Raw genomic sequence first — 19,682 nt, 5'->3', positions numbered from 1 at the left:
CTATCAGAGCTGACTCGATGTGACTGTATTGCAGCAAAGTGTTTTATCACAGTCTGCGTCTGCAGCCAAAGAAAGGCCACGAGAGGATTTAAATGGATCCATACTCTGAAATTTGCTTTATGATGTTAAATGTAGGCCTAGTTTTTCCGCCTGTTGTTAAAAGGTCTCTTTAGCTGAATAAATACTCAACACTGGCAACAGAAAACCAGAGCAAATGTTAATTCATTCTTCGCGGTGGCTCAGAGAAAGGACGTGTCATATTTTATTTTGAAGAGTTGTTTGTAAGACACTGAGAGGAGATATAATAACAGCGAGATGTTCCTGCGGAGACTTGCCGCTCTCTCAGTTCGGGGGCGGCGGGCTCGGGACAGATGGAGGGAACATATTGCTCACTAATGAAAGTGACAGTGCATCGGTCCTCGTGTGGAGGAAAAAGGACGAGTAAAGTGACTCAGGCGCTTGGAAAACAAAGCAACGTGTCCAATCAGGGAACCTCTCACACCGAGCCATTAATATAATAACTTACAAAGCATGTCTGTTGATTTTTAATACTACTACGGATAGTAAATCAAACCACGAATTCATCATAACGCAGGAAGAGGAGCACAGGGTTCGGAGAGAGAGAGAATCTGGAGAACTTACTGCAAACCAGTGCCAGGATCATGCGGAGCAGCTTGTAAGGACAGCGCATCCCGGCCCAGTTCTGCAACACAAGGCCAAAGTGTCTCGTCAGCACAAACAGCCGCGACACAAACAACCATGACATGCGTGAGTATATTAAAGCAGCACGTCACTCTCCATCTGCCGGACATATTCAGAGAGAAACACAATCCATAAGTGAGAAGGGGGCTGCACTTTCGAGACGAGATTATACACCTGACTGCTCTCCACTTACTGATTCCAGCCCAGTGGCACTCTATTAATTAAGGCTATGATCATTTAACAGAAGGGCCGAATGGGCCAATAAATAGCCCTTGTGATTCTTCAGGGGGCAAAAAGAACAAAAGCATCCTAACTTAGAATAACAGAGTTACTACCCAGGATGAATAATTGCACCAGTCATCTCCCTTCTTAAGTTCCTGGCTGTGGGAGTGTGACCCTGTGCCAATGTGTGTGTGTGTGTGTGTGTGTGTGTGTGTGTGTGTGTGTGTGTGTGTGTGTGTGTGTGTGTGTGTGTGTGTGTGTGTGTAGTGTCCCCTTGAAGCCGAAAAAAGAAATAGTGGACTCAATGCAAGATTGAAGAGAAATGTATAAATAAAAACCTGCTGTGACCATACGGTTAAAACAAGCAAGAAGTGGCAGTGCTCCCTATGTCACAATATATCTTCAAATAAAAGATTAATACCATGAAAGGGGAGAAGACAGCATAGTGGTGCAGGGGAGGACGTGTGTGTGTGTGTGTGTGTGTGTGTGTGTGTGTGTGTGTGTGTGTGTGTGTGTGTGTGTGTGTGTTTGACGTGATGCTGCCGCTCTCTGATGGGAGGCTATTTTCTCCGATGTGCCTCCAAACTCACTGGAGGAGAAGGGCAAGCTGTAACAGAGGACGGCCGATCCATTTTGTCTTGTTGCAGATCTTGTCATCACACTGCTGACATTGAAATGATGAAGGAATCAGAAATGTGTGTGTGTGTGTGTGTGTGGAAGATCAAATGAGAGACTGAGAAACACTCGCTGTTTGGAATGAAAAGATCAAAAAGGAAGGGGTCCGGAAAATGACCCAAGCAAAGGACTCAGACATTTGCGTTCTCACATCCAGCCCCTTCGAATATTTTTCGGGGGGGATTGTCTGGAGTTCAGTGCATGTCTGAAAAGTAGTAAAGTAACTTTCTGCCAACAGCTTTGAGTGCTTGAAAACTAAAATGTCAAAATGTGTGAGTGTGTGTGATGTGTTTGGGATTGGGGTATGAGCATGCAGAATTTGCACTTTGTTTAAAATGTTCATAATAAAATAATCCTTTTAGAAGATTTGAATGATGTGGTTTGATATCACGTATTTTCTCCGGGAGGTCGGTTGGGGTCGTTCTGATTCAATTTCGCCCGGGGCGCCCCAAAGTCCCTTGAAACGCTCCTGCTCAAGATGTATTCTGACAATGTCGCCGAAGCTGTACGACTCAGTCACGTCCGCACCAGTGCTCCAAACTTCACTCATCCTGAAAATGTCTTTTGAGCGAAAACCGTATGATGATGGGTGTTGGCAGATGGCGAGGAACTTACTGGGCCCGAGAACGAACGAGGGTTCAAGATTTCCTTACAACAACAGAAAAACAAACGAAGAAAGAGAAACTCATCAAAGTAGAACTTGAGGCCTTAAAGAGTTTCCCAACATCAAGCGCAACAGAACAAATAGAGTCCTGTTGGCTGCTGCACATTTCTACATTCTCTACTTTGAGCCCATCAGCGCGCTTTGATTTGTATCCCTGCTGGCATCTGCACTGGCCACAGTGAACAGCAACATTAGTTAAAGTGATTCGTCAGACGTAACATCGCCCCGAGAGCTGAACAGAATGTGGAAGGCATTTCGCATAGAGAGCTCGTGACAGACACGCGCTGCATCGAGGGAGTTCAATGGACACAAATAAACACAGTCTCAATAATTAATAAGGGAGTCTGAAATGCCAGTTCGCATGAGATTTCGCAGGAGAACAGAAAAAGGTTCGGTGACGTGAGACGCTGGGAGAAGGTCCTCGAGGGTTCTGCTGCTCATCAACAGCCGTGAGCAGGAGCTTCTTCACTTTGCTGATGACTCGATAAGAGGCGACCTGCTCTCTGGAGTATTAGGAGGCGTTGAGCCGAGAGCTGCTGGGCAATGAAAATAATTTATCACACTGATGTGATTCTTCTGCAGCTGGGAAATAAAAAAACTTGAATGAGAGTAAAAAACAAACACAAACAGACGAAGAGTGAGATGTCGGAGGGAGTGTGATGTGGTCCCTGTCTCTCCTGATCACGCCGTGCGGACACCTTGACATTTCATCTCCACTGAAAACAGTTTGCAGACGTAACAATGGAGGCGATGATGATGATAGCGGCAGTTACCATGACGACGTTGGCCAGATGCGCTGAGCACAGAGCGTAGACCCCCCCGGAGCCCCCCACCACTGGAGCGCGCATGTCTGTGATGGACACTGTCAGTGAGCCTGCAGAGATACAGAGACAGACAGAGAGAGAGAGAGAAACATATTAGGATTGTTGACATAAGAAAGAGGCAGAAGGGAGAGGAGAGTGTGTGTGTGTGTGTGTGTGTGTGTGTGTGTGTGTGTGTGTGTGTGTGTGTGTGTGTGTTTGTTAGACAGGGCAGCATTTTAGAGCAGAGGGGAAAAACAAAAGGGAGAATCAGATTACTCATCACGCAGCAGCACAAGTCACCTTCCTCACAGCACTTCTCTAAAAATGACTGTATTACATCAGCTGACCTTCACCTGCCCTTCTATTCCACACACATGCACACGCACGCACACACAAACACACACATGTTTTAAACAGTATTGTAAAGAACTGAAATACTAATTAGATAGAGTGAAAGAAATATTTATATATAAAGAGAGATATAGAGACGGATAGAAGGATAGACAGATATATAGATAGATGGATAGATAGATAGATAGATAGATAGATAAATAGATAGATAGATAGATAGATAGATAGATAGATAGATAGATAGATAGATAGATAGATAGATGGATGGATAGATAGATAGATAGGATTGTACCGGAGCATGCTGTAATTAAAAGAGTCCATTTTAAAATAATTTGTGATCAAAGGAAGGTCAGGAGAACACAGGCGAATCTTGCTGAAGAGGATAATTTCCAAAGTGTGCTCTAAAAGGCCTCGTGTTGTATTCATGAGCAAGGTCTAATCTGGGATATGTAGATGTGGACAGAAGCCAAATGTGCAGTTCAAACAGATCATTATAATATGAAAAGTGTAGTGGTGGTCGTGGCTGTGACAAAGGAGTGAACATCACAGCAGCCATTACTGTAGACTGTAGAGAGATTACATTACTCACATTACTGCATACAATACCATGGTTCAGCAGATATTTGATGCCAAAACCTTTTGAATAACCTTTTCAGTTAGAGCACACCATGTTTTTAAAACTCAAGTTGTGGTGAGGCTGCGTTGGAGTTTCCTTTAAGAACTATGCAATGTCACATGGCAGGGATCTGCACAGAGGGGAATCTTTTGAATCACTTTCTTTAAGGTTGGGGGGGGGGGGGCATTTTAACCAATCATCCAGGGAATAATTAATGACAAAAATCAGGCGCATTTAATGGACTGATGTAAATGACTCTGCCGTAGACACAGGTTTTAAATGGGCTCCGTCTCAGACTGGCAGTGATGGACATGTGACGCCCGGGTGAATTGCCTCATTTTAGCAAGGAGAGAAAGCGCCTCAGTTTCCAGTGTGCTCACGATAAAGAACATGAGGCAGACAGGCAAACTACACTACTGGTAATGGGGAAGGGATTTAATCGACTTTTTAAAAGACCTGCATGTACCCTGTAATTTAGGTGTCAAATATGCCCAGGGAAGGGAACAAAAGCAGAGACGTGACACAACCACAATGAAACAAAGTCCACCACTGCTATAAGTAAAGTCTTCCAAAAGTTATTCAAGTAACATAACAAAAATACACAAATTCCAAAGGGCCTTTGAATAGCAAGCTGTATTTAGCAGCGCTGGAGTGTTTAAAGGTGTGTACAGGTATGATCCTGAATGCAGTACACCCGGTGCCTCATTCGCTGCAGCGTCGACACCGTGAAGTAGGACAGACTTCCTCGCAGGACAAAAATCACAGTGGCAGTTTCTGGCGAGGACGGCTTCAGCCACGGTTAATTATGCAAATGAGCAGATAAGGGAAGTGGAGAGGCCAGATAAAACAAAAGAGCCTCTTTTTAATCACAGCTGGGATTTGCCGGAGTTGTGATGTCAGATCTATAATGCATGTTGTGACAGTCCTGTTCTGTGTGTGTACGTGCGCCTGCCCAGAGTAAACATGGTCTTAAAGAATGCCTTGTCAGCCCGTGGTGGCGGCGATGATCACGGAGAGACAGATGGTAATCGGAGCGCGTTCCCGAGTCGTTCGTCTCTCCACGCTCCGACACCTATGGACTCTCCTACGTGGATTTATGGGGCATATCAAGGTTGGTGCCTCAGCTAAAGATTTCGGGAGATTCACAGTGTCCCATTTTTAGCAGTTCCACAAAATTGCAATTACACGGCGCGGCGTACAGTATGGGGTCTCTGATCTCTTCAAAGTAAAGGGAAAAGTGAATTGAAGCAACTTCAGCAGCATCAACATCTGAGTTTCTCTTTTAATCCTCACAACATTTTCAGAGTTAATTTATTACTTCAATGCAGCACGGGAAGATAAGTTGATGAAATATTAATGGTACGATATGAGAGCTATCGTCTGGGGTTTTGTCTTTCATTGGGCTTAAAGATTCAGTAAAATTAAATGATACAATTAGCAGTGTGATATAAACATAGACAAACTTCTTTTCCTTTAAGAGATTAACATCTCTCACTCAAGTGGAATTTATAGATTAAAGCATGTAGTTGAGGTATTGATTAAAAATAGATGTTTTGTTAATATGTGATAGTTTGTAATTGCCTCTAGGGGCAGACACTGTGTTTACTTCATACATATTACTTTCTTTTTAAGTACAGAGTACTTCAGAAGTCTTGGATATAGATGAGTGTTATCTACACTTTAATGTTAATTCCCTTTAAGAGAGAAATCTGTCTGCAATTAAGTGATTTTTGTTCCTCTGAGGGCAGTGCATATAGCTTTAAACACAGCATATAATAATAATATTTTCATATATATATATATAAATAATATGGCAAATCTTCCACCAAACTGTTGACAGCAGAAATGGAGCAACATTGACATTCCTTTGGAAAAGCTTCTCTTGCTACCTGTGACATGTACGACCAATATCCACTGTCCTTGTAGCTCCCTTTTGGTCACCACCAACTTCTACAGAAAAATATCTGGTTCTTTAAGTGTTGAAGTTACCTGCGCCCCAGCTTGTTGCTTAATTTGGCTGCATTCGCAGTGCTGTGTATTTTGTTGTTGAGCAGTACAACCAAAACCTCAAGCTGAGAGACACTATAAAGCAGCTATAAAGGAGACATTATGCTCATATTCAGCTTCACATTTTTCATTTGATACCTGAAAAGGTTTACATGCTGTAATCTCTAGAAAACACATAACTTTCCTCCAACTGTCCTTCGATGCAGCTCCTCTTTTCAGCCTCTGTCTGAAACACTTCTTTCAGGCCCCCACTCCCGATAAAGCTTCCAGCACATGTAGGAAAGGTCGACCTCTGTTCTCGCTTTACCTGGCTTTGTTAGGGGTCGTGCCGGACAAGCTGCATCAGGCGTGCATTATGAAAATTTGCTAAAGTATGGGCCAGACTATTGAGGAGACATTTCATGAGTTTAAGCTGCAGTGTTTTCTGTGTGAGGAGCTCCCTTTACTGCCTTGTTTTTCTGACTTTGCAGATCTTTTACATATTCCACACAAGACCTGAAAAAAACACAATATGCCTCCTTTAAGAATAGCGAAGTCACCTGTTTGGTTTCTAAACTCGTCGTTAACACCAGCTCAGACAACCTCTTGGTAGGAGACACTTGTGACACCACCATCTGTGGGTGAGGAAGAGACGACAACTTGAGACCTCGGGCTCAGAGGAAGAGACAGGCTCCGCGGGGAGGATACAAACTGCTCTCTCCTCCTGCTCGCTCTGCTTTGGTGAGAGGCTCCAGAATACAGTATGAATATTAAACAGAGCTGTCATGTGGGCCCCCATACTCAGGGGGATTTGAGATTTAGGCTTCTCGCACTCAGCAGTGAGGTGTACGATTATTTCGGTGCTGAGCTGACACATTCCATCTCTCACACAGATTATTTATTGTTGCCGTCCCGAAGTCATCGTCAACATCCTCAAATCTTTTTGTGAGCTTGCAGCATCCACAAGTTCACTGCAGTGTAGACAGTAAAAAAGATGTACTTTGTTTATAGCCGTTTTCAGACATGACCTGTGGTAAAATTCAGAGAACTTTACCCAGAGTTTGCCTTTCACACATGCACAACACAGCAGGAGGTTCACACTTTCACAACAGGGTCAAATCCTCCACAAATTTCAGGCGAGAGGTGGAGCAGCCGGGAGCAGCAGCCAGAGGCAGAAAGCCGATCACGTTATCACAGGATTTTATTTACAACACACAGACACCGGTGTCGGCTCTTATCACCACAAACTCTCTTGACATCTTCATCGGTGTCTTCTACGTGTGTGTCACTGCTTTTTCACCTGGCGATATATATTTTCACGTAAGAAGAGTCATCACTAATCCCCATGAAGCACAGAGAACTCAGTCTCTCTGTCAAACCAAACTTGCTACACTATGACTGTTACTCCAGGCAGCCCTTAAGCTATGGGTCAACTTTGGATTTTTCAGTCTCTCTGGAATGAGGTGCAGACAAGGGATGGTGAGCTGATCCGAGGCCAGAGTTTCACGGTGCCCGAGGCTGCGACGCGGTGTAGCTGCTCCGGTGGCGGCTGCGCCACAGCACAGTAAATGCGGCAATACAAAATATATGTCTTCAAATCCTCGGAAAATACGCTGAACCACGGCTCAAACACTGACAAAACAAGAAGCTTTTCACTGTCTCCTATGTCAAATATTTTGGTTCACAGTCAACAGGGTCTTTTAGAACAGATCAAATCTGTTAGTTTAAAAGACGTCTGAATATCTGTAGCTGTTTAAGCTAAAATCATAGGCAACATAGGGCTTAAGGGCGAATACATCATATCATCTTAGTCTATAGTAATTCATGTGTATCCATGGGCATGTGTATGAAGGTGTAAACAGTCCGTGAGTTTTCAAATTAAAACAGGGCCAGCAGTGTTTCCAAACCTCTTAGTTTTTAACGCCTCTAAAACTCTGGAGTAGTGTGGACGTCAGGCGTGTCCGTAGCGTGATTCGTTGCCAATCCGCCTCTCACCCAGTGCTGGGATTGGCTGCCCCCCCCCCCCCCCCCCCCGTGACCCTCAAAGGATAAGTGGAATAGATAATGGAAGCATGTTTCTTATATTCATAACTTAAACTGGTGGTGATGTATTCAGTAAAAGTGGGTTATACAAATAGCTGAAGGAGGTTTTTGAAGTCGAGGCTGTGTGAATGGATTTTAAGGGGGCAGCAGAACAAGCTGGAAACACAACATTGACTTCGCCGCTGCTTATAAAGTTGATAGGGTGAACATTCCAGCGGCTGACTAGTTACACACATTTATCTAACTGACACAAAAACATTAGCATCCATTTGTGAGATGTGCTTCGGGCGACCCAGAGAAGGAACTTCTAATAATCACTCTCTTTCAGCTCTGTTTGGCTTTCATCAACTCCTGAAGGAGATATGTGGCTCCGGCTCGTCCCTGACTTTGTGTTGTCTGGCGCTGGTCAGGTAGCCGACAGGGGAATTTATCAGAGCTTCATTAAAATCAATGAAAGGAATGTCATCAGAATTAGCAAAGAACAGTGATGGCAAGGGAACTGCAGAGTCAAGGGAGGAATCTCTGTGGATACTAAGTGCACATAATCATCTCAGTCATTATGAATATTCAAAAAGCCTTTAAAGCACAGATGCCACACTGAAACACATTTGTAAGTAAAACATTTCATTTGAAAACCAGTTGTCTCTCTGAGCTGAGAGGACAGTATCATGTAACCTGTGGCCGTTGATGCTGTTTCCTTTTAGATTCGTTTTGCTCTATTTGTACACACCGGCCTCAGAAGATCTATCTGGTATGCATTAAATCTTGAGGCCCTCCACGTGGATGTGCTGTGGTCAGCACTCCTGCAGTCACAGGGCTGCCTGTGTTGGCTAATAAACGGAGGAAATGTCCGATCAGATTTATTCACTGAGCTCAAATAAAGAGAGACGGACACTGATGGAAAAAGTGGGTGTATGGGCTCATGAGTAACGGTGGTACAGAAGAAGCACTATAAGGTTCATCTATCACGCAATTAGTACTGCAGGGTTTTTACCGTGTGTTTGTCTTTTTTCTTTTTTAAAATTTAATCTGCCATTTAATTAGGAGAGAACCAGAGGTTTAGTTTCTGTTAAATTAACTCTAGAGCTGTTGGTACCTTTCTCTTTAATTATTTTCTCATTCCAGCTGAAAAAGACATTTAGTAACAGATAAATCTGGACATCGGCCCACACTGTGGTTTGTGGTTCACTTTGTTCACCATCAGATGGACAGTGTGAATAACAATAAATGTTTTGTTTGGCAGTTGGTTGATTTTAATGCCCGTGTTTGTTTAGTGGCTCTGTAGAGATTACACAAATGAGATTTGTTAACAAATAACCAAATAAATGGATTCAATGATTATTTTACTATCAAAATAAAGTAATTGTAAATTAATAAACTAAATCAATTTTGCTGCATAAAAACCAATAAATGGCACTGGCATTATGTATCACTAAGGGGGGGGGGGGGGGGGGGGGGGGGGGGATTATTTGATTTTGGGAAGCAGAGTACTTTGGTTTTGTTATATGACACAGTTCAGAGGTGACTGGAGGAAGAAGGGAAATGTCAGAGTGACTCAATAAGAGGCAGACCATCTGTCACATGGTCCTTTGTCTACTTTATAGTCTATTTGAAAAGCTCATATCTTCAAATGTCATTTAATAGTGTGGCGCCCGCTTCAAAGCCTCATTTCAACTATAATAGTGCTGTCAGACTGGATGGGGTCCTATTAAAGAAGGAGATAGACAGCTCTGTGTCATCCAGACAGAAAGAGAGAAGGTGAATATCACCTTCTGCCGCCGAGGCTTTCCTTCAAGTGACTCACACTCAGTCCACATCCAATCTAGCATCTTAATCCATCTCCTTGTGGCCCGGTAGATTGTGGGTGATGGAAACCATCACATGACGTGAAGGGGAAGACGGAGTCTGCAAAGTTTTACTTATCAGTGGTGTCAAGCTGTGGAGGAGCATCACAAACTGTCAGCATCCTCAAAGCGACAAAACGCTTCTCCTGCGTTCCTGCACGGCTCGCAAAGCACATCAGTCGACAAACACAGATCCAAAGTGGAAACACAACATGAATCAGGACTTCTCTTCTCTACATATAAAAAAAAGAATAAAAACAAAAAGGAAATGAACATGATTCCAGTGCATTTGAAGCTCTGCTCGGCTCTGGAAGAAGGGATGTACAGTAATTCATCAGTTTCACAGTGGGCCAGCATGGCCACTGTAAACACATCTTGCCCTTGGTCTCCTTAGGGACTGATTCTGTTTATATAACAGTTTTCTCTCCTGTCCAAATTTGCCACATGGGGGAAATATGATAATATTTATGTTCCCCCAGAGCCCAGGGGGCATCTCTAAAAATCAATAAGCTCCATAAGTCACATCCTCCGAGCTGCTGAGAGGAAACTACCCGGCACAGCACCACCAATCAGAGGGAGGGATAATGATATCTGAGCATATGCCTCCAATGAAGGAAAGCATACCTCCAGTGAGAGTGTATTGTTTATTCCAGAAGATGAGCTCCAACACCACAAAATAAATTCTTGTCATGAACAAAGCTCACGACTGCTTTTCAGTGAACAAGCACAATCGCTGACCTTGGACGGAAATGACTCCCACTCTTCCAACGTCCTGATGGAAAAGGGCAGGAAATCACTTCCTGCGCTCAAGGTTATAAATCCACAGTGATGGCTGCGGCGAGCGTGATGTGCTCCTTCATCGGAGAACTAACAACTGAGCGGAATATCAACTGGGGAGAGAAATGGCCTCTTCTGAAATTGTTGTTTTCCTGCATTGGTTTTACACCGTAAATGCAAAATGGAAACACAGTGGGCTCGCTTCACACAAATGGGACGCATTCAATGAGGCTGCATTTTCATATTCATTCATCCTTGGTGTTGCTATCAGCCAGGCTGCAGGGGGGCAGTTTTTAGAGGAAGTGGGCTCAGTGTCACCCAGGAAGGGTTGACTGTGGGTTGAGATGGGGGGGTTGGGAATTACCATAATCACACTGGCAGGCTCTGCAACACACCAAGGTCACCCTGCTTCCTCAGCACTCAGTTCAGCTCTGCGCCAGGGGAGTACATCAGAAACATCGAACCAGACGCTTCGGCGTTGTACGCAACACAAATGTTGATACCAATGAAGCGGTCTGACGAAAAACAAAGAAATTCGACCTTGTGTACCGTCAACGCGGCTCAGTCCCAGCCACACTCTCCACCGACAGGCCTTCAAAGCAACAGCGAGCAGGAAATAATTGGTATTCAGCCGACAACAGCAAAACAAAGACGACTCGGCGAAACCTCACCGGGTTCACCTCGAGCCAATCAAATCAGTGTGTTGTTAAACGTCTCTACAGCAGTGCTTGAAGTGACTCAGAGCCAGAGGCCGAGTCACGTCCCTGAGGCGCTGAGAGTGATGAATCCAGCTCCTCTGTTTTCTGACACTTCTCTCTCTTGTCCTGCCCTCTCTCGTCTCTTTATCTCCATCGCTGCCTCATTAAGCGAGTTCGGTTGCTGATGTCGCTGATGCAGAGTGAAGGTGTGGCAGCGTCAGTTTATCTGATTCTATCCAAAAAGCTAAAATCTGATGACAGTCGGTTTGAGAAACTGTCTTTAGCATCGCTGTGAGACATCTTTTTCTGTTTTAGTGCACACATTTCAGTAGCGTGCGACAAGGTGATACACTGTTGAGTACTAACTGTAGGAGGGTTGTTGGTTTGAATCCCAGTTTGGCCGGGGGTCTTTCTGTGTGGAGTTTGCATGTCCCCCCTCCGTGTGTGTGTGACTTTTCTCTGGCTTCCTCCCACAGTCCAAAGACGTGCAGCGTAGGTTAATTTGAGATTCTACATTGGCGTGAATGTGAGTGTGAACGGTTGTTTGTCTCTGTGAGTCGGCCCTGTGATACGCTGGCGACATGTCCAGGGTGTGCCCCGCCTCTCGCCCAATGTCGGCTGGGATTGGCTCCAGCTCCGCCTGACCTTTAAAGCAGTATAGATGATGGATGGAGGGATATTTCGGTCGTGCGTTGCATTAAATCCGTGACCCTGTATGTGTGTAGTCAAATCAATAGTGTATATAAATGCATTGATAGTGTCTTTGGGATTTTTGAGCTGCACATAAAGCTGTATTGATTTAGTATTGAAGTATTGAAGTTGGGGTCTCTCAATCGAAACAAAAACAAAAGACCTATAGTTTGATGACGTCGTGAAGCAGCGCGGGATCACGGGAGTTGATGAAAATACCCGACGCGACGATGCAAATCACGTTAACGGATGGATTAAAGTTTTATTCACATTACGCATCAAAAGGCAACGAAAGGAAAACGGATAAAGGATAAATGAACTTCTTCTCTGCATGATGAAATGATCATTTTTATTATCACTTACAAAATAATATTTCATCAACAAATAAGAGTGAATTAAACCTAGAAAGTTGATCTGTAACTAGATATATTTCACCATTAGAAGCAATAAAACCATTGTTAGTTTATTTCAATTACTCAATTGAATTTATGAACTGAAGATTCAGTCTCTAAACTGTATTCCTAAGGGATTTCAGTACGAGAGTTACAAAAGCTTGTGTGTCTCCACCAAACAGCAAATATCAGCAAAATGGATGATGGACAAAGTCACTGTTGCCAAAGCACTCAGGCCCTCTATTCATTGACAGCAGATGTAATCATATTTCCCCTGCCTAATTACACAATGCCCTTAAAAACTCGGTTATATAACAGAAGTAATAATAACACACAGGCCCAAATCAGCCTGGGGTCCGCGCAGTCATTCAGAAACTAAACACGCTTAGTTTATTTATGCTGAAACAATCATCAGGCTAAATTAGGAGCGACTATAAAGTGAGTCTCATGACCTCAGCAGAAACACGACGCTGCCGCCGTCCCTCCTGGTATCACAACGACATTAATCAACTGCTGAAGAATTAAACATTACATGCAACTTGGCGAGGAGCTGCAGAGTAATGACAACATCCACTGGCTGGTAACAATGAGGTCACACTGACATGCAGTCATTCATCACATCTTCATTACAGGTTCCCAACGGGCCACAAATGACATCAGGCCACATGTCTCCTCCTCATTTTGACTGAGAGCATCAATAAGTGGGCACAGAGCTGTAATAATGCTTCTGCTCTTATCTGTTAACAAGGATCCTTCTCTTCATCCTCATGTATGATTCACATCATGCGCTCCACAGGTGCTGAAGCAGCAGCAGCCTCTTGTGGTTTCTTCCTACGTTGCTCAGGTGCATCACCAGGTAAAATGTTCAATCCGAGTTGATCTTAGTTTTGAAAATCTAGGAAACTTTGTGTGGGCAATCAGACAGTGTCCTAGGCAACAGGTTTGCTTTATATCTACAGCTATGTTTACTTTATATGTATACCTTGAACTTAGTTGTATTTACTTGATTTTGACAGGATGTTCCAATTTTAATATAATATTAAGTGAAATTTACGAATATACGAATATATATAAAATCAGATTAGTTTTTGTCATCATCAGCCTGACTGACATGAGCCTTTCACAAAAAGATCTGCTTCTTTTTGTTTACCTACATACACAGAAATAAAAAATGTTATTTAACAAGAATAAGGAAAAGACTTATATGTTTATTTTCTTAATTCAGGTTCTATATATTCGTTATCTTAGATCATGAGAAATAAGTTGAGAAAACGAATGAAACATAAGTAAGAAAAGATATCACCTTTTTTAAAACTGTCATTCATCCAGAGATGGTGGAGGAAGAAGTATTCAAATAATTTACTTAAGTAACAGTAGCGATAGTACACTGTAAATATACGCTGATACAGTTTTTTACTGTTTAACTAGAATGTGCTGATATGTTCTCAAAAATCACATTAGTGAAAGTGGCGGTTTTGCCGCAGGCAGGCTTTTAAGAGCGAGCAGAGTATGACGAGCCTGAAATCTCATCAACACACTGATAGTGTATCCGAGTTGAACAGGACAGAGTAAATCAGCAGACTCAGGCTGGCTGTTGTGAGGGGCTGCTGGAGGATGTGGACTGTCTCAAACGTAAGGTGTAAGAGACATACAGCCCGAGGCTCACACTGAGCTACGAGGGAAAACATGGTGTTCTGGCAATGCGCTGATGTCCTGAAGCAAATGAAGAAGCTGAAGGAGTTGTTGGCCAGAGGGAAGCAGAACCAGAGGGGGAGAAAACGAGAGAAAGAAGATTAAAAGAAAGAATCCCTGCCGCTCCCTCTTCAATGCGGAGCTGGGCTGCAACAGTCGAACATGACTCAACATTTTACGATCGTCTCGTCAACATAGTCTGAAATTCTGACTGATGCTGTTCCTATTATGCCACGCGAAATTCGAGTAGAGCTCTTCAGTTGCAACAGAATCACAGAGGATTACTGAGTGGATGCAAAAGGAGGAGGGACGCAGTCCAGGGTCGGGCTGAACAGCCCTGTTGCACAGTTGGAGAATAATTACAGATTGTTCCTTTTGTCAGCACACATCCAAGGACAAAATGTGCAGTGTCATACTTTTTTTTCTCACTGTATTATTGGAGCGTTGCAATGGAGTGAAGATCAGGCTGTATGCAAGATTCACAGATGCATACAACACAATCTGACTCACCCAGATTCAAGCCTTAAACTAGTTTTTCATTCATATTCATAACTAATGAATGCAGATATTCATGTTCCTCTCGTGTGAGATGTGGAGATCCGACTATATCACAGTATTTGAGGCATAGTCAAAAAGAACAAATGTCTCTTGGCTCTGGGAGTAAGTCCTGCGGTGCAGAAATTCTTGCAAGTGCGTTGAGCGACAAAACACAATACCTGCAACACTCCGTAAATGCACCCGCTGAATGCAGCAGTAATCTGAAAGCTCTGCTGCCCTACAAAAATAACAAGCAACATGCGTGCAAGAGCCGATAACAAGAGCCGACATGATTGAACTCATGAGCTAGAAAAGAAGACACTGCATGAATATAAACAGGAGACAGCCATGGGCAACAAAATGGAGAGGGAGGTAAAATCAAGAGTTTGTCAAAGACTGAAGGAAAACTGGCAAAAAGTAAAGTGTGAGGCACATACATATTTACTGTATCTCCACAGAAAAGACCCCGACAGCAACTTCTCTAAGTTTTCTTTATGGATTTCTGTCAAATCTGAACAAAATGCCTACAGGAGGAACAAACGTTGTTATATTCAACAGTTGAAAACCTCCTGCTGTGCCCAAAGCCAAAAGGCCCGGCCTCTAACCTGAGACCCTCCCACGCAACCTCCTCCAAAACTCCACAGACACAGAGAATTACACACACAGAGTCCCAGTGCATTTCCCGACCCGCTGTCTAATGGACCACTCTCCAACGGATCACAACATTTTTGCCAGCGGAGCTCCAATTTCAACTCCATCATCAAGAATCGGGAGGTGAAATGATTGTGCCGCTAACAGTCGTTCATCATCGTGTGTCCGTCGGCCAGCTCGGCTGTTCCTCGCCCTTCAGGAGGAGTTCGGCCGGTTTCTATGCTTCTTCTCCTCATTTGTCAGACTGAGGAGCTGGAACTCAGAGGTCTGCTGAGTGTCGAGTCCAAGAATCGTGATCAGTGTGCGAACTATAGCAGGGGAGCTCGGGGAGTTTACTTTTTTTACAAATACAACATTTATAGCCCTCTTGATTTAGCTTTTGCTTATTATTATTTCTACTAATGAGAATATGGATAATAAGACGAAGAAGAGTGGTTGTTGCTGTGCGGCTTTCAGCACCACGGAGGAGAGGAGAGCAGCAAAAAGAGCCAGAAGGATCTTTTTTTTCCTCTGTTTGTTTGTGTGTTAGTTAGCAGCCTTAAACAAACACTATAGAGAAAAGTTTATCCTGAACCTTGGTGGAAGGATGTGTGTATATACTAGTGCCTTATTACTTTTTACAGTTTTTATTACATTTTATGTTTATTACATTCTATTTTGAGTTATTTTAATTATTTGTATCTGTGTTATTGCTCCTTTATCTGTGTGCAATGCCCTTGACATGCTGCTGTAACACAATGATTTCCCATCTATCCATCTATCTATCTATCTATCTATCTATCTATCTATCTATCTATCTATCTATCCATCCATCCATCCATCCATCCATCCATCCATCTATCTATCTATCTATCTATCTGTCTATCTATCTATCTATCTATCTATCTATCTATCCATCCATCCATCCATCCATCTATCTATCTATCTATCTATCTATCTATCTATCTATCTATCTATCTATCTAACTTTGCGAGATTGTGTTTTTGTTGCTCTCCCCAATTTCCCAGTGAATAATTCATGGGTCTTAATTAAATAAATCTGGCATATGTAGGGACCGAATATGAGTGTGAGTAATTTGGTGAGGCTTAATTGAACTTAAAGTGCCTTGGTGGAGGTATGTGCTCCTCTGAGTGCTATTCTAGTTTGTTAATTTAATTGTTAGCAGGATAACACAAAAGCTACAATACCAATTTCCACCAAATTTGGCGGACGGATGAGGCCTGGGCCTGGGAAGAACCGATACAATTTTGGAGCATTTAGCATTTTAAGTAGCCGCTCCAGGAAATCTGTTTTTTACGACAAATAAATTATTTAGCTTATCAGACAGCTTCCGGTTTTATTTTATATTTCTACTATAAGAACCAGACAATCATGTGGCCTTGGTGGATGTATGAGCTCTGAGTGCCATTCTAGTTTGAGTATTAACAATAGTGCCCTTGATTACGGATAGAGAGAAAGATAGGGCACTTTACTAATCCACGCTGGAATCAGTGGACCTTTGTATTCCAGAGCGCTGCTTTTATTACACAAGTTAACAATTTTATTTTCTGAATTAGTGAATAATGTCTTTCATGCATGAATCATACATACTGGACTAATTTTATGCATGATCCATGATGAAGAAAAATAGAAATAGAAAAACATGTTTTTTTTTATATTTAAAAGATCCACCAAAACGTCAACAACCACAGGAGCTCGTGTGTTATTAAGACGAGCGAAGTTCCCTGTAGTTCGCACCCCGATCGTGACGATGATTGAGTTTATGCACATCATATCATGTTGAAAGTTAAATTTTAAATTTAATTTGTGCGGCTGCGGCTTTCGGCTTGTACTAAAGAAATTCAATTTTTCATCACTGCGATGTAACTCAATCACAGAAACCCTAGTGAGCACAGTTTGACACCAGGCTCTGAGATCACAAGTGTCAGCGTGTACGATCTCTCCGCTCCTCTCCTCCTTTTTCAACTCAGGCTGGAGCTTAAATCTCCAAACAACATCTCAAACTGCACTTACGCTAATTCCCCAGAGAGCGACCCTGCGTTACTCTGCCACTTTTCCTCCTCTAAGCCCCGCACTCGCCCGCTTGCACTCTCTCGACCATCCCTGCTCAAATAAATCAAAGCTACAATAATTCATGAGTGTTAACAGAGTGTGTGCATGTGAGTGTGGGTCTGACTTTCACAGAGTACGAGCAGCTTTAACTCCATTTTACAACTGTGTGTGCAGAGAGAGAGAAAAGGAAGAGAAATTTGATTTTTAGTCACATCAGATCAGGGCACATAAAATGAATATATACAACTCAATGTGAATTATTGCTCTCAACAGTATTCAAATAATGGTTAGCGAGATATTTATGAGACTCCAGACAGAAATTGTTCTGAGTGAAGATGAAAGGGGGGAAAGAGCTTTATGCGGTTGTGCTGATATAACCTCTGCAAATACGCATTAACAGCAAAAACTGCAGTGAGAAACCTCATCCGGAAATCAGCACGGATTTAAAATTACCAATCTCCAAACTGGCTTGGAGGCGGATGAAAGTTAATGAGGTTTCATGTCAACAAAGATTTGAAATCTGCGGCCAAACCTCTGGACACCGCGAGTCACTCCGCTGCATTCAGCCTCGTCTGTTTAGTTTTTTTTTTAAATAAAAGGAGTCATGTTTATCAAAGTGATCAAACAGGCCTCATATGGACGCTGACTCGAGGATAAACATCCTCAGTCTCGCTGGACCTGCGTTTGCAGAACCTAAATGAATTGTTGGTTTTTATGCAGCAGATGTGAGGCGAGGAACACCTTGAACTTAATAAATGATGAAGGTAGCGACAACACAAAAATCTAAGCATTTTTCACACTAATAAACTCTGAAAACAGTAATAAAAGGAAGAAAAACATCAAACTAGGTCAGTGCAGATATACTGCAGACTGGCAATAACACAAACAATGGGTTCAACAGCGAGTTGACAGCCTCTTCCGTCTACTTCAGTGTTTTAAAAAGGGAAAGAGTAGTGCGTAATGCAGAGCACATCACGTCTGAACTTCTGTTAAACTCAAGAGGTACACAGCTATCCTGAAGTTCTTGACTCCCAAAAATCTATATCACCACTGTAAGTTCATGCTGTTTTCATGTATGTGCTTCAGCAACAATAGCAAGCACAGGGCAGAGGGTTGAACTGGCGGAAACAAAATGTCCAACAGTTTGAGAGAGAACATCTTCTCTAACAGGATGAATAGATCTGGGAGAACAAAGAAGTAAATTAGGTTTCAGTGTCAAAATTAAGTGATATATTAAGATAGGCGCTATATAAATTCAAGTCATTATATTGATCTTTTTGTATGATGCTTTTTTTTCTGTTTTCGGAATACATTTTTTTAATAGATTTCAATGTGTATCCTATCGAATGGACACAGAACATCGTCCACATTTGAGAAAAAGGCAAATGTTAACAAAAGGTGAATGACATTCATCAACATAATGTTGTTGTGAAGTTCTCTAAATGATTTAAACCACAAAGATTGTCCTCTTCATGATGCATCAAAAATATTCCATTTTGTTCCAGAACATTTCCACGAATGGCAGAAGAATATACTATCTCCTCCATCCAGAGAGATGCAGTCAGTGTTTGTGTCTCATCCAGAGCAGCAGAGATGAGACTGTGTTGTGTGAACCAGCAGCATGTTTTCCTCTCGATCTGGAGAAAGACAAGCTGGAGGACCACATGGAGCCAAAGTAACACTCTGCTGAGGAAAGATGGTGGGAAACCGCAGTGTGAAGATGCAGCGACAGAATGAAAGAGGAACTGGAGAAGGACAGACACGGGATGAGCAGGGAGAGAGACAACCCTTTTAAAAGCAGTGTAAAATGGTGGAGATGAGGAATGCTTTCAGCTGGAGGGTGAGAACATGGAACAAGAAAGAAAAGTCTTCAAGAGAGAACACAAGAAAGAACGCAGAGAGGGAGGCTTCCCAGTTGGAGAAATGAAACATGAAAAAAGAAAGAGAAAACCTTCAATGAAGAGCTTAGGGTACAACGTATGAAGAACAGCTTTTGATGCTGTAAATGAAGATATGATTGACGGCAGGGAGTCCTTCAGGATATAAGGAGGAGATGGCATTGATGATAGAAGAAAAGTCTTTGTTAAAGAAATGTGTGCCCGTGACACTGAAAAAGACGCCGTGTGAGGAGATGACGGCGTTTGAGATGGAAAAGAAGCAGATGAGAAAAATTCTACATCGAAGAAGAGTCAGACTTCCAGAGGGTGAGGGAGGCTCTGAGCACAGAGGCCGACATGATGACGCAGAAGAGAAACGCATCAGTGAAAGAAGAAATGCCAGCGGCGGC

General features: G+C 42.8%; 1 protein-coding gene across 2 annotated transcripts in view; it reads right to left on the bottom strand.

Annotated features, from left to right (window-relative positions):
* Nucleotides 1–19,682, bottom strand: part of rhbdl1 (rhomboid, veinlet-like 1 (Drosophila)) — a 44,862-nt gene that overhangs the window by 2,354 nt on the left and 22,826 nt on the right. For both annotated transcript variants that reach the window (XM_034570591.1, XM_034570590.1), the window contains exons 6-7: nucleotides 3,037–3,137; nucleotides 643–703 (exon numbers count right to left, since the gene is read on the bottom strand). In XM_034570591.1, the coding sequence (XP_034426482.1) occupies nucleotides 643–703; nucleotides 3,037–3,137 (162 nt within the window). The remainder of the gene's footprint in view (nucleotides 1–642; nucleotides 704–3,036; nucleotides 3,138–19,682) is intronic.

Source organism: Hippoglossus hippoglossus, chromosome 19 (genome assembly GCF_009819705.1).
Source record: "Hippoglossus hippoglossus isolate fHipHip1 chromosome 19, fHipHip1.pri, whole genome shotgun sequence".
Lineage (NCBI taxonomy): Eukaryota > Metazoa > Chordata > Actinopteri > Pleuronectiformes > Pleuronectidae > Hippoglossus > Hippoglossus hippoglossus.
The sequence above is the reverse complement of the archived record's forward strand: the minus strand, read 5'-3'. Positions and strand labels throughout refer to the sequence as shown.